The 16,320-nt window shown below is 43.9% G+C and overlaps 1 protein-coding gene across 1 annotated transcript; it reads right to left on the bottom strand.

The window, feature by feature from the left end:
- Positions 1-5,259: 5,259 nt before the first annotated feature.
- On the bottom strand, positions 5,260-8,045 carry LOC124706572 (endo-1,3;1,4-beta-D-glucanase-like). The gene is made up of 7 exons (XM_047238231.1): positions 7,858-8,045; positions 7,717-7,738; positions 6,867-6,993; positions 6,536-6,626; positions 6,354-6,443; positions 6,152-6,252; positions 5,260-5,678 (listed from the first exon to the last, which is right to left on the bottom strand). Exons 1-7 carry the CDS (start codon positions 8,006-8,008, stop codon positions 5,538-5,540), a joined length of 723 nt encoding a protein of 240 aa, XP_047094187.1. The 5' UTR covers positions 8,009-8,045; the 3' UTR covers positions 5,260-5,537.
- Between the last annotated feature and the right edge of the window lie 8,275 nt (positions 8,046-16,320).

The raw sequence follows: 16,320 nt of genomic DNA, 5'->3' as shown, positions 1-16,320 counted from the left end.
TTTGTAAGTGTTGAAGAAGAATCTTGCTGGTGCTAATAATAAGTTTTTTTTAAAGGAATATATTAATATAAAAAATTAATTACATCCAAATTCTCTGTAACAACGCAACACCCTAATAGCGATACGGTTGGACACGGCCAAAAAGAGAAAAAAGAAAACTAAGAAACAAAAATCCCGCTACACTATTCCAGGCCTAATACATCTCCACCAAGACAACACCCGAAATACGAGACTCTTCAAAAGCGACGTCTCCAAGAAGGGAACGGTGCACCGACGTCGTCATCGCCCGATCAAAGATTTTAGGTTTTCACCCTGAAGATGGTCCCCGCTCTCAAAACAATGTCTCCAACAAGATCATTGCCAGACACAACCAGTTAAGACCAGACCTTGGGTTTTCATCCTGAAAGGTAGGACTCTGAACTTCACCTGTGTTGTCGCCCCCACTTTCATACCACTGCTGCGGAGCCCGGAACACCAAGAAAGTCCCTCAACATCGCGGAGACTTGAACCTCCCTTAGCTACTCCTCCAATCTGGCCTTCATGATATTCCCTTCTTCTGACTTCGCCATGGACCAAAAAGTCACTTGATGTCAACACAAAACAGAGCTTCGCGCCACTCCCTCCAAAACCAAACGGTCGGAATAAAAGTATGGGTGCGCACGACCGAATACCACCCAATTCAGCAAACTCCAGGCAAAAGATGCACTATTCCATTCGCCGGCCGAGCCTTCCGGAACTCATCACTCTAGCCAGATCAAGACGGACAGGCCTCCGGCGGGTCTTCATCTTCGTATGAGAGAAACCTGAGGACCACCACCATTATACAGGTCGGGCCCCGACGCTGCCGACCATCCCGGACCAGTCGTGGCAAAGCGGCAACACCAAGCGAATGGGCGACGCCTTGCAGCCGGCCTGCCTTCCACCGGCGACAACCTGGATTCTCATGCCTTCCTCAACCATTGCCGGCTTCCACGCCTCCCCACCTCGTCGCCAAGACTTGGTGACAGATCGAAAGACCCACCACCACCATCCTCAGGCCGACCATCTCCGGCGAAGAAGAGGGCCGCCTCTGCCATCCAACCCAGGGCTAGTGCCCCGGGCGACCTCGTGCCGCGAGAGAAGCCCAGGAGCACCACCTCGCACCGACGGGAGGCGGGGAGATGCAGCAACGCAGATCAAGGACCTGGCCGCTGCCAATCGCCGCCACTCACCACCGGCGTGCCGCAACATCGAGGAGGGTCCTGACCACCGCCACCCGGCGCAGCGAGAGGAAAATCCGCCGCCGCCGCCATGCCCCACGGGCTTTGCCCGGCGTGGAGATGGGTTAGGGTTGCGAGGGTGCGGGAGAGGACTTTCATAGGTCAGCCCAATCTCCTAATAATAAGTTGATTTGGAAATTAATATCTTCCTATGGAAATTCTTACAAAGGTGGTGTGCTTAATAGGGAAAACAAACGAAAAAGAAAACTAGAGGAGGCGAAGTGCCCGGCCACCGCCGGCAAGGGCCAAGCTTTAAGCTTTGCCTGGCCGCGCCCTCTAGCGGCGGCGGGAGGAGGAAGGAGAGGTGGGGTAGCTGGAGGCAACTGGGAATCGGGTTTCTCTCTATCGCCGCTGGGGTGGGGGTGGGGGGTGGGGAGAGAGGAGGGTAATCGCCGCCGCTCAGTCGACCCTCGTTGTCTTCATGTGGTAGGAGGCTTTGTATTTTCATTGTGCAACTAATGTAAAGGAGTTAACCCTATTGGAAAATAAGAAAACAAAAGGCTTGCTGGGTTTATTTTCTTTTCAAAACAGATTATTTGGATATAATGGTGGTCGAGACTTGAGAGTTCAGAGAATGTGGGCGGAGCACCGCCATCAGTTGAGATCTTTACTAGAGTAAAGATACAACTAGGAAGATTCGGTGCGGCGCACGCCGCGCCCGTGAATGAGAATCTGGGTTTCATTGATACAAATTGATCTATTATAATTGTTCGATCTAATACATATTTTGTAATCAGTGTTAGTTAAAACATACTGCTGTCCTTGTGACTTGAGATCACACATAGATACATGTTTGGAAAACAAAGTCGTGACATAGAATCAAAGAGAACAATGTGTATATAAAATTGCAGTGCATTTCTCAGAAAACATTAACAGAAGTAAAAGAAGTGAAATAATAAAATACATCTGACTCTCCCACTGCAAGAGAACAATGTGTATATAAAATTGCAGTGCATTTCTCAACTAAAATTGCTTATCATTGTTAGACTGTACTTTAAATTAGAATAGTTAAAGTATTCATACTGCAAAGTAAACTGCAGGATAGAAAATTATGCTAACTGCAATTGGAAAAACTGATTATTTGAGAATACGCATGTTAAGTTTACATGGAACCATATGATACAGATCACATCTCGATAAAGCATGAGTAACTTTCATAGTAACAAAACTGGGCAGAAGCAGCCGCAGGCGTAGACGAAGATGCTCCTCATAAGCATGTCCATAAGTAGAACTAACATGGACAGGAGTAGACGAACCAGCTGATGTTCAGAAGAAGGCGAACAATAAGATCGAAACCCGAAAAACAAATAGGCGACAAAGGAGTCCAAGAATTATGTCCAGACAAACGTGACCAAAACCCATTGTCCATATGAGACCAAGCAGATAAAAATCATCACCATGGTCCAGTGACGACCAAACATCAGTAGTCCTCATCCGAAGAATCCATGTAGGGACCTAGAGAAAGTAAAAACAAACATAATCAGCAAAGAACATTAGTTTATTGCTTCACATGACATTACTATCCTCCTTAGTTAAGATGATAAACCTTTCTCTGATAAGCTATATACATGCTAGAATTTATTATCTTGGTGGCAGCAATCCTATGTAGTGTATCTAAGAATATACATTTCCCATTCCTATTCCCCTCTTCACCTCAACTCAATGCCCCAGGTTTCTAAGAATAGTGTATCTGCCAAGAAACCGTCAAAAACTATTCTGTTTCTGCTTCAGGTTTAGTGTTGCAGCACAAGATTCAGTATATAGACCAAGACACCGCTGAGAACTACTCTGCTTCTTCTTCCAATCTGGTGACCACAACTAAAGAAATTTCTTTGACAGTCCCTCAGCCAGATATCGCAGCATTGGTAATTATTCTGGCATCAACATTTAAATTTTAAACACACCAAAGAAACGTGTGACAGCCAAAATAATAGCATGGCATGAGTGTCACTGTGCCAGTGAAGAACAAATAGTTTTATGTTGGATTTTCAGCAAGTGATGGGAACATATGAGCTTCTTCTCGCTCGAAAGTGCTGTGTCTCAGGAGCGGAGACAACCCACCAATTCTTCATGTAATGGCGAAGTTACACCTGCAGAAGGCAAACAAATGAGAAGAAACAAAGAAGAGTAGCAGGCAATAAAAACCTAGAAATAAAGTACGTGACAGTGAACAAACTTGTAGAGCTGCTCCGCAATGATATTTGAAAAACCATGCCCTCCTTATCTTGTATACATTGGAAAAAGGCACAAAAGCAATACGAAAGGGATCTTCTATGTTCATGCTAAAAGGAAATGAATACATATAGCTGTTTGGCAACCAATAGAAAGGGTAATAAAATTGTCTCTTGTAATGCAAGTAGTTTATATAGAGGAAAAGGGTACTAAGTTGAGACAACTCAACACTGATATTATAGGCAGGAGTTGTAAGTCAAGCGACTGAATTATGGGATGCACCTCACGGCAACAACATTGAAATCCAGCTCATATAAGTTTTGCCGCATTTCCCAATACCTGTATTCCGAGAAAGACAACAACACATCACCAGAAAGCCTTAAAAAACATGAATGTTAAGAACAAAAGCATAAACCAGACAAACCATTACCACCAGCCGGCACAATAAAAGAAAGGCCTGCGGTAGAATTAGCAGGAGCATTCAGCGCACCACCCGGCGAAATTGAATCAATACCAGATACACCACATGTTGGGCAGCTGAATACATTACTCGAGCCCACATAGACTAAATAAGAAATCTGAAAATAACTGATTAGGTTCTTGTAGACATAACAACAAACACTTATTAGGCACCAAAATCACAAATCTGAGCACATAATATGTTTGGACTTCATCAGAGTCATGATGCGCTGAATGCTCCTGTTGATTACCATGGCTGAGACAGAAAGAAAGTTCCACAACCACCCTAGCGAATATAAGAATGGCGGGGCAAAAAAAAAAAGTGGGGAACTCAGAACCAGTACCTGCCGGAAAGAGATGCAGGCGGCCCTGCATCGCCATCGCGTGTTGAACCAACCTTGCCGGCCCGCTCCGCCTGCAAGCCAACCTCCGTGCAGTCGTGCTTGCCGGACATGCCTCACCAGCAACGGGTCCGTGCGCCGCACCGCCGGTTGGTGGTACACGCCGAAGCACGCTGGGCAAAATCACGGTGAGGCGCGAGCGGACTTCAAGAGAACTCACCGGCCGCTTCGGTCTCCTCCACCGCCCCCCAGCCTATGTCGCGGCTGGAACCACGATTCCGGTGAACTGGCAAGTCCTTGAGGTTGCTGCTTGCCGGCATGGCACAACATCGCGTCGTTCCCCTTTGAAGACTCGTGACCGCCGCGATGTCGTTCCGCGGCCGCGGCCGCGGTCACGCAGCCATGGGCTAAGATGGGGGCGAGACCGGTGGATCCACAAGCGGCTCGGGCTGGGGAGAGGCCGGCAGCCATGGGGAGGTCATGCAGCAGGTGCAGGGCGATTGGCATGGAGGAGGTGAGGTGCGACGGTTTGGCGACGCATCGGCCCGTGGCCGTGGCGGCGGGAGCGGCAAACCCCTCGTAGACGCAGGCGCAGGACCCCTCGGTCATCCCTGCCGTCGCAGCGGACAGCCGGACTGGCGAATCCGTCGGAGACGCTGGAGGAGCTTCAAGGGGAGGCGGTGGAGGTGAAAATTGGGTAGGGACGGAATGGATTGGGAAGCTCGATCGTGGGGGAGTGGAGAAGAGTCGGGAGAGAGCCTGAGTACCGAGTACCGACCTATGCGCGCCTAGATCCTAGAGCTTCTCGTTTGTTCGTGGTGAGTCCTACCACCGCTCTGGCCGCGCAAGAAAATCGTACGATGTACTCCAGGAACCATCGGTCGTCTACAGTGAAGGGAACAGGCGTGGCAATAGTTGATTGGACAAAAATTTCATGGAAACAATGTAAAAAAAATCAAAAAAACATGGTTTTAGCATATGGGTTCAGCTTTAATATAGGTAATAATGTACTGAAAGCTGGGGCAAAATGTCGCTGAAATTGTACACTTCTCATCTTAGTTATGCGGGTTTTAGATTATTTGTGCTCGCACTCAGCTTACAAATACAGTAAATAACTACACAAGCACAAGCACAAGCACACATGCAAACTTACACACTGCCATAGGTGAATCAGGAAAGACTGCCACAACAATGATGCAGGCTCTATATAATACTACAACACATAAACCCAGCTTAATTGCATGATGACCAACGGCCGACGAACGGCTCCAAGAGCATAAGAAAAAACATAGAAGCTATGTCAAATTCACTTCAGGTACTTGTTAAACCAGTCGGTCATGTCCACCAGGGCCTCCTCCGCCCTCTTGACAGCAGCCGCATCGTCCTTGTTGTGCCTCACAGCCCATCCATGCGCAACTCCAGGGAAGATCTTGACAAGGTGATTGATCTGTATAGCCCCAAAACATAATCACAGGATGTGAACTCCATCAGAAGATATACAAACTGCAACCCATCTGTCCCATGGCTATTTTGCCTAAATTAGTCAGACCTGGGACCGTCAAAACGAGGTCCAATGATCCAAAATCTTAACATCTGCATAGAATGGCATTCCTAGTGTACCCAGAGTAACGAGTGAGGCCCAAATCCTAAGAAGTAATTTCTTGGACTAAGTTAAGGCTGCACTTTAATAAAAAAATATTGATACACCATCCAACATAAGAATGTCGGTGATGTGATTTGAGGACTGCCTAATGTGGAAGAATGTCTGATGCCAAAAAATAGTTTGTATTTCAGACAATACATGGTTTGGGACTAGGGTAGTTTCAAATATGAAACGAAGTTTAGCATTAATTATATACTTATATCAGAAAATCTAGACCTTTTCTATAAAAAAAATTAGACCACGAGATGAGAACTTACCCCAGAGTTAGAAGAAAGAACCTGCTCAAACTGCTTGATCAATTCTGGTGGGGAAACAGGGTCAACTTCGGCACCAAGTATAGCGATTGGACATTTCACCTCTGATATTAGATAACATGTGAGGTAGAGCAAGAATTCAAATCCTTCAAAATAGGAACAATGTCTTGACGCCTGTAAAAACCTCAAGAAAGAGATATCTTACCTTTGATATCATCAACAGTAATACGAGAAGGGTGCAACAATACAGCTGCATGTAGATCACGAGCTTTTGCTAAGTCCACAACCCCCTTGGCTAATATATTGGGAGAAACAAAACCATGCTTAACAGGGTAAGCATGCAAAATCTTTAGTTCGGAAGTAAAATAAGGTAAAAATAGTTCTTACCACCCCAGCAATAACCTGCAGCCCCAACACTCGTCACTCCTTGCTCTTTCAGAGCAGCAATAACTGGTTTTGCTTCTTCAAATGCTTGTGCCTGTGTAATGGAACATAGTTTATTATTATTTTTGAACAAGTAATGGAACATAGTTTATTTGTTTAAGAAAACAAGAAAATAAATGGAAGATGAACAAGCAACACAATGTATGGTGATAAGCTCTTCTGAGTTCTGACGCTCTTGCCACTTGGTACTTCAGTCAGCAATGCCATTGGACAGAAACTTTGGAAATATTTAGCAAAGAAGAATAAGGATACAAGGAATTAAGAGGCAGCAAACCTGGGGATGCTCATTTCTCCACACTTGTATTGGTCTATCAGCATTTTCAGGTGCGTATGGGTCCCCATGAAAGAAATCTGGCACCACAGCAAAGTATCCTGACGAAGCAACTCTGTCTGCTATCTTCCTTCATGAGTTAGGAAAGTAAAGACAGATCCCATTTGTAGCTCACACTCAGTGCTCAATATAAATTCAAGTTTATTTTATAGTGGGCATAGGCTAACATAAATATTAGTCCAGTAAACATGCTAAAATCACTACACAATAATCCTCAAAAATATAGGAGAAATTAATCACATATTCTATTACCATGAGTTATTCTGAGAGTCGATTATCAGACCGTCTGTAGCTACTCCCTTTGAGGTAAAGAAATGTAGAAAAAGTAATACTCATCTAAACATCTACAACACTTCATTTTTATGTTATTAGATTTATCACGAAGTTTACATTCTTTTAGACAACAAAAAATTCTTTAATAATTGTTTCTTAGTTTTTATTAAAAACGACATATTTCATAGGAAGTGATGGTCAAAGTATTGTTACTTTGTATCTTTTGTCAGTATTATTGTATGAGATTGAGTGACTGACAGACAACAAACTAGCTGAAATACTGAACCTTTAATACTAACAAAAAACGCCTTGATAAGATCAGCAGGGAACAAGTATGAGTGTGTTTCGCTGTCACAGGCCACAGCATCAATATTCGACTAGCGGTGAATGCTCGTAATAAAGGCTGAAACAGCAAAACCACAATACGCTCTAGTCCTCTAAAGTCATATCGATGTACGATTTTTTCGCTAAACCAGAATATTCAATATATCAATCAGATATCGAAAAAATGATTGCATACCTGAGATTCGGCGCTTCAAACCCTGCAAGGAGAGGGCGAAAAGGGGTGTTACTTATTAGTCGCCGCTGTCTCCTAGCTTAGGAACATGGATATTATGAGGAGCAAGAAAAAGTTTTGGGAGGCAAAATCGAAATCAGTTACCGAAGATGTCGGAGATGAGGACGACGGCAGCCTTGGACTCGGTGGTGCCGGCGACGTAAGCCGTGAGGCCGCCGAAGCTGTCGACGACCTTACCCTCCCCGCCGGCGGTGTTCAGCGCCGGCGGGTTCGCGCAGCACTGCGGGGTCGTCATCTCTCTCTCCGTCTTGTTTTATTTTTTCTCACGCTCGCAATTGGAAGCAGAGCCAAGCAGCCGAGCAGGATGAATGAATGAGGAGGCAACACATGAAGGAAAAATGGGGGAGCCCTACGACGTCGGCTTGATGGGGACAGATTTGCATCAAGACGGGGGCTAGAAAGTTGGATGCTTTGGGCACTTGGAGACGAAGTGAAAGGTGACGATCCGCCATTCATTCAACGAACAAGGATGCAGCAGTGAGACGTGGTTGGTCTTTTGTGGGCCCACCAGTAAGCCAAGGACAGTCACTGCTGAATGCTGATACAATGTTTAGGGATGCCAAATTCCTTTTTCTTTATCGAAAACAATCTGTATACTAAGGAATCGACGTGTTCAGTTAAAAAAAAAGAGAAATCGACGTGTTTGTTCTTGCATGGCACAGTAACTTCCTCGAACCAGGTGGATCAGGGTAAACGCAAAGTTGCTCACTGTGCAAGCAAGAGGCGCCGGTCGCCCTGATCAACGCCACGGAGTTTCTTTAACCGAGCAATGATACAAAGATCACAGCTATCTGGCCGGTAGGAGATCCTAACAAGTACTAGTTTAATTTACTCATCCAGCCCTATGGGAATATTTTGAAGATGAGATGAAATGGAATTTGACAGGATCATAAATTCCGATGCTTCCAAGTCCTAAGATACTTGTGAGCTTTAGTGCAAAACTTGTGTTCGGCAAATATGTCGTATATTCTAAATATGGATCTAGCAATAGCTAATCTCTATCGTCCCTCCACGACGCGGTTCACATGGTGGTTTCTTTGTGAGTTATATCCTAGTCCATCTATCTTCTCACGTTTATATAGGAGCAATATTACATGGACCGTTATACCATGTGGCGCGACAAGCGTAAGCGTGTGATGAATACTCTCATGGGATTTGTTGTTGCGATAATCAGCACATGGCATTCATTTACTATTTTGTGCATTCTCCCTCCACTCAATTAAGTAGCTCCCTGGCAGTTGGTATATTATGATTGTATCAATAAAATTTCATTGAGTAGTCTCTTGGGAGAAAAATATTTTGAGAAGGCCTTTGCATTCGCCATCCCAAATCAAATTGGCGCTAATGAGCAAAAATGGGTCTAAACAGCCATAATCTTAACAGTATATGATTATGTTTCTATGCCCAATATGAAATATGAAGCCTACCATCCATCGAATTTTGTACTATTTTTATCTGGCGCGTTCTAAATCCCTTTGGGGGACTGTTTGGGGGGGACGCGGCTGGAGATGCTCTTGATGAGGACAGATTTGCATCAAGACGGGGGGTTAGAAAGTTGGATGCTTTGGGCACTTCGAGACGAAGTGAAAGGTGAAGATCCGGCTATTCAGTCACCGAACAAGGATGCAGCAGTGAGACGTGGTCGGTCTTTTGTGGGCCCACCATTAAGCCAAGGATAGTCACTGCTGCTGACAGGGGATGCCAAATTCCTTTTCTTTATCGAAAACAATCTGTACTATACTAAGGAATCGACGTGTTCAGTTTTTTTTAAAGGAATCGACGCATTTGTTCTTGCAATGGCACAGTAACTTCCTGTGCAAACAAGAGGCGCCGGTCGCCCTGGTCAATGCCACGGAGTTTCTTTAACCGAGCAATGATACCAAGATCACAACTATGTGGCCGGTAGGAAATCCTAGAAAGTAGTTTGATTTACTCATCCAGCTCCATGGGAATATTTTGAAGATGAGATGATCTGGAATGTGACAGGATCATAAATTCCGATGCTTCTAAATCCTAAGATACTTGTGAGCTTTACTGGAAAACTTTTGTTCGTCAAATATGCGGTGTATTCTAAATATGGACCTGGGAATGGATAATCTCTATCATCCCTTCCACGACATGGTTCACATGGTGGTTTCTTTGTGAATTATACCCTAGTCCATCTATCTTCTCACGTTTAAATAGGAACAATATTACATGGACCGTATACCATGTGCCGCAACAAACGTGTGATGAATACTCCCTCGTGGGATTTGTTGTTGCGATAAACAGCACATGGCATTCATTTACTATTTTGCGCATCCTCCCTCCACTCAATGAAGTAGCTCCCTGGCAGTTGATATGATTGTATCAATAAAAGTTCACTCGGTAGTCTCCTGGGAGAAAAATATTTTGCATTCGCCATCCCAAATCAAATCGGTGCCAATGAGCAAAAATAGGTCCAAACAGCCATAATCTTAACAGTATACGATTATGTTTCTATGCTCAATATGAAGCCTACCATCCATCGAATTCATGTACTATTTTGAGCATCCTCACTCGCTCCCTCAATGAAGTAGGTCCAAGATTCTTGATTTCATCGTATCAATCAAAGTTCACCTGGTAAAACAAGTGTCTAACAGGCTTTTCCTCATTTTAGATGAAATCGTGGCACTTGTTTTAGAACGGAGGACGTAGCATGTACGGAGTAGATATTTCAGAGTACGCCCCATTTGCTTAGTCAAAACTGAGGTTAGCCCCTGCCCCCTGCTACCACTGCAAGCAAGCGAACCAGATGCTCGTACGTTTGATTATTGTTTTTTTTCGGGTAAAAGAGGATTTTATTAATAAGGTAGGGCTACAACACGCTCGAGTTCTAGCTCATGTAACATGATATCAGGGCTAGAACCAAGCCATACAAAAGTACGAAGCTATGTCCTTGCAAAATTTGCAAGACAGTGACTAACCCTAACCTGCAAGCGATCCACTTGTACAATTTTGCATAGTCTAGACTAACGGACAAGTCTCTTAATTTCTGACACTAAGTGCATGAGGGTGGACCAATCAGGGCTGGGAGAGATCAGTGACACCAGCTGTAGACAATCCGTTTCCACGATGATGGGGAGCTGACTATGTTGCAGAGTCAACTCTATACCTTCAAGACATGCTCGGACTTCAGCTTCTAAGGCACTTTCACACAGCAAGAGATTACGGCAGGCTGAGAACACAATATTCCCATTCGTATCACGCAAAATCACTCCAGCCCCAGCCGAACCATCCTCTACTTTGAAGGACCCGTCAATAGTGAGCTTTACCCAGTTCAGATCTGGAGGCTCCCATGGCTTGATTTGTACTTTTTCATGACGTTGGTTGGCTGATGATTGTCTCTGAGGATAGTCTCTGTTGGCAGCTCATGTGTGTCCCTCAATGATTTTAGATAGCTGCACAAGAACCTCTTTGAACCCTCTACTGACGGCAAGGGTTTGTCATGAGTAGCTTCGTTCCTTGCATGACATACTCTCCAAGCCACTAATAGAGTGTTATCCACCATCTGGACAGGTAGCTGATTAAGGATTTCACTAAACCAGGTCAATGAGTTTGCCTGTAGATCAATATCAGAAGGAAGGTACCATATCTCTCGCATCGCCGACCACAGACGATATGCATGGGGACAAGTAAACAGCGCATGCGCTGTATCCTCCGGTTCTCGACAACAGATTCTGCAGCGACCTGTAACATGGCCCCCGCAACTACGTTTGATTATTGTTGTTGGTCCCAATTTAGCGAAGTACTATTTCCCCTGCATTTACGTTAGGTGTTGAACATCTTGGTGAGCATTATGTACACATGGTTACCGGTTACCGATGGTAAGAATCCTACAAGGCTAAGGACATGTACAATGGTAGAGAAGAAATTTGTTAATTTACCCCGTCACATCAGGTAGAGAAGGCGTTAGATATAAGTTATACAATGCATTATCTCTTACGACCATCTCCAGACAATTAATATTAATAATTAAATTTTGGTAGGAAATTTGTTGCTAAAGGAAAACTTATGTGACACAATGTAGGAAATAGTCTTCCCTTATATTTTGGTAGGAAATTTTGGCATCGGTTTAAGGTTCAAGTTACTTCTTAGGGTGGGGGCGCTAGAAGTTATGCGGGCGCTTTAGCTAAGTAGAAATAACAAGATTTTTTATAATAAAAATTGTTCTTTGTTGCGGAGTCATCTACGGATGTACAGGTATTCTCCGTTCGTGGTTACCTCTTCAGCGAGTGGAGAACCGAGATCTATTTACGGATGTCTGTACACGGTTGGAGGCTACGGCGAGAGATATTTTTTCCCTACATGGGTGGCAGCATAGCCTTCGGATTGCAGCCCCACTCTCACCTTAGGCGTTATATGATTCATCGCTTCGATATGTATTGCGCCTAGTTTCCTTTCTTTTGTTTATCTTTTGACTTGAGAACCTTAAAACGGCTGTGTGCATCCTGGTTATGCAGAGGCTGGATGTAATTGCTTCCAAAGTAATAAAGCATCGTTTATCGAAAAAAAAATCCTAAGAGATGATCCCTTAGCTAAGGGAAGAGAACCTTCTCTTTCATCATTCTCTCTACTCGAACTAAGCAAAAAATTAAATGTGACATCTCTAAGAAAAAGCTAATATCACTCCATTATACGTGTCTTAATACAAATCACATGAGGGATGGCACACTGGTGAACGGTGAGTAGTTCTGAGTTCTGACCCATGAAACGAGGACGTGCTGTCCAGGAGGAGGCCGCCCGCTACGTCCACCCGCGCGTATATACGCTGCCCCGCCCGCTGGAACTGGAGAAGCGCGTCCGCCAGGGGACGGAATTATTTTTTTCGAGAATGGGGATGGAATTATTTCTCTCGCAGTCTCGCGCGCAGGAGCGAATAGGTGAAAGTCACGTTTCGCTGGCTCGTGGAAAACGCACGGCGACGATCGATAGTTTTTAAACATAAGGCCATAGGCCCGGCTTTATAGATAAAGCCACAACGGCAAGCATAAGTTCGATACAACCCAGCAACATCAGCCGGTGCCTAGCACCCACGCACACACTAGAATAGTAGCTCATACATCCGCCCCTTGGGCACACCACGAAGAAAACCCGGGTGAGGGAGCCGCGAGAATCGGCCGTCGGGTGGCCTCCCTCCTCGTCCTCGCGTGTAGTCGCCTAAGCTCGCCCGGCGCCGCGTCCGGAAGGTCCCTCGTCCCGCTGTCCGACCAGCACCCTCCAGCTCTGCATATGGATAGACATGGTGAAGAGCACATCAGCAGGATGTCCGATCACCTTCCCCTCAATCGCTAGCTTGTTACGTGCGTTCCAGAGCGTCCAGCCTAAGGCTGCGAAAGCAAACCAAGCTAGCCTACGGAGAGGTCCGGAAAGACCTTGGACTATGGCGATGATAGTCCAAAGATTGAACATGCTTGACCGATCCTTTTCCTTTTTCTATACTAGTGTACGTGTGTGCTCGATGGATTGAACGCGGACACGTAGATGCATCATGCGGAGGCCGGGGCCATGCTCCCATATCTAAAAAAAAAAAACGTAGATGCATCATGCATGCATGCACGCCCGCGTGTAGACGTGCCTCATATCCACATTAGTACATCTAAACGCGAGATTTATTAATTAAAAGACAGTGCCATCATCCGATTTACCATCAGGACATGGTTTCTTTAACCGACCGGCAACATTTGTCCGTAGGTAATGATAACTAGTAGTCCTACACCACAAAATGGTTCTACGATAATTTTTTGAAGATGACCAAATCATCATTATGGTGTGGTTATAAGTCCTGATGCTTCCAAGTCCGAAGATATTTGTGGAATTTAGATGACATTGGGAGGTCAATTTAAACAAGTCAGCCTGGTGTTCATGGCGGAGGTGGTGTATTCTAAGGTGACGCTGGCAAAACCTAAGCTCTATCTTCGCTTGCACAACCTTGAGTAGGCATGCTGGTTTCTTAGTGAATTTTTTCATATTCCATCTGACTTTTCAGGCATATATATCGACAATGTTACATTGAACGTTTGTTAGTTGGTACCATACAGTGCAACAACCATATGATGGATGCTTTCATGTAGTATGATACTACAATACAATAAGGAGCACATGGCCAGAAACTCAATTCGGCTCCTAGGTGCATATGATCCCTCTACCATAAAAATATATTTCCAAGTGTTAAAAAATTTTGATAAATTTTTTTGACATGTACATCTCCATAATATATGTGTGTTTGTCAAGTTTCACTAAAAAATGATATTTTTTGTAGTCTACGTGAAAAAGAGAAAATTTATCTTGTGACAAGTCTTTGTTTTAGCACCGAATTTTGTCTTTTTTACACACGCCACATGAAAAGTCAATTTTTCATGAAGCGACTTTGTGAGCGCGTAGCACATGAAGATGTACGTGTGGAATTTTTGTTTCAAATTTTTTAACATTTCAAAACGTATCTAACATGCATTTCAAAATAAAGGGAGCATATGCTCCCATGAGCCAAAACATCACTCCCGCACATGGCATTCTACCTTCATGTGCTATTGTGAGCAACCCATGTCCTCTCAATAAAGTTGTTCGCTGGTAGTTAATTTAATTTTATACGTTCAAGTTCATCGTATAGTTTCCTAAGATGAACACATTTTGAGAAAGATATTGTATTGGTCATGGTAGTTGATCATGAACGTCGATGTCTCCTTCAAACTATCAAATGTTTACGGACCAACTAGGTGGTAGGTTTTCTTTCTCTATGCTAAATTAATTTTAGCTAGTAAATCTTGCTCTATGATAAATTGAATGAATCTTTTCAAAACGCTGGCCTATTTCGATCACGATGTACAAGCCCTTAGCTCTATGCTGACATGGACTCCATCTCAAAGTGAACTATTAAGGTATGACATCATAAGCAAACCAAAGAAGCCCGAAGAAATATATAGATAAAATGTAATTAGACTAGTTATTGTGAAATGTAATTTGAAATTTTCTTTGATATCTTGCTTCTTGATTACAATGTCTTTTCATGTGTGCATTGTGCTTCATCGGCATCCCGAAGAAATATACTGCTACCATACACCTAGAGATCTATCTCGCGGAACGGATGTGGTTCTATATTCTCTAGGGCTCTATGACGGTATTGACGGGGCTTACAATGATCTGTTACTATATACCTGATCCGGAGTTCCCAAAAATTTCTACGCAATTTTGAACCTGATCGGAGAGGGCTCAGAGAAATCGGGAAGTTGCAAAATCACTAGCATGTGACTAATAAGGGCATGTCCCAGATCTCCTCTTTGGCATGCTCCACAAGGACCCTCACTCTGACAAGCGACACATAAAGCACACCAGTGGAGTTGAGTACCGCTGATAATTTTCTTCAATGATCCCATCAACACTATCGCATGGTCATAAATCCTGATGCTTCCAAGTCCTAAGATATTCGTGAATTTTACATGGCATTTCAAAGGAAATTCAAATAATTATGAAATGATGTTCATGACGCTACGTGGTGTATTCTAATATGACACTACCTACAACTAAAATTTATTTTATCTTCGCTTGCACAATCTCAAGTAGGCATGATGGTTTCTTTGTGAATTATGCCATATTCCATGTATCTTTTCAGGCTTATATAGGAACAATATGTCATTGAGAGTTGATACCATGTGGTGCGACAACCGTAAGATTGATGCTTTCATACAATTTATACTACGATATGAAGTAGTGGCATTCTTATTATTATGACTTGTGAGCATCCCAAGTCCAATCAGTGAAGTAGTTCCCTCTGGTAGTTGAATTAGTCATCTAAATTCAAGTTCACCGTATTGTTCCCTAAGATGAACACATTTTGAGAAAAAAAAATTCTTTCTTCGTCTGAAGTCACTACAGTAATGAGTAGCAACAACTCTAACCTATCATAATATTCACAATATATGACCATGTTCCCAATATGAAGCCTACCCGCCATGGAAATGAGGTCAATATGAACTTATTTGCTTTCATGATATTCTCTTTGTTGACTTGCAAGTATATTCCATATACTCAGTCGGCTTATTAACTTGGCTATGTGCCTCAGATGATTCGTTCTCTAGGTAGTGGCACCAACAATTTAAAAATTAGGTGTAGCACGACCAACATCCCAGTAGAGTTTGGAGTCCCTTTGAGTTTGTACGGCCCTTATCATTCTGCATTAGTTCAGATGTATTAGTTGTTGTAAATCACTCGATAAACTTACAATATTAGCAATAATATGAATAATAGTTCTCCTTTTGACCATAACTATGAACCCATGTTATTTAAGTGTGGTTTGGTTGTGATGTCAAATCTACCTCTATGGGTTCGGTCGGCTCACTCCCAAGTTCGGTCACACCCATCCACTCTCTCGCTTCATCTTCTAGGCGCATGGAGTGGTTCGTTGGTCTGGGCAACTTGGTTATTGGTCGTGTTGTGGTTTTTGTTGGGCGTTGGTTGTGACGCGGTCCGGGGACTCTATGCCCCGCCTCCTCGCCATTCTTGGGTTGAGGTTGGGTAAAGCGAGCTTGTTGA

This window comes from Lolium rigidum, chromosome 4 (assembly GCF_022539505.1).
Source record: "Lolium rigidum isolate FL_2022 chromosome 4, APGP_CSIRO_Lrig_0.1, whole genome shotgun sequence".
Taxonomy (NCBI): Eukaryota; Viridiplantae; Streptophyta; class Magnoliopsida; order Poales; family Poaceae; genus Lolium; species Lolium rigidum.
This window is presented reverse-complemented; position numbering and strand designations above follow the sequence as displayed.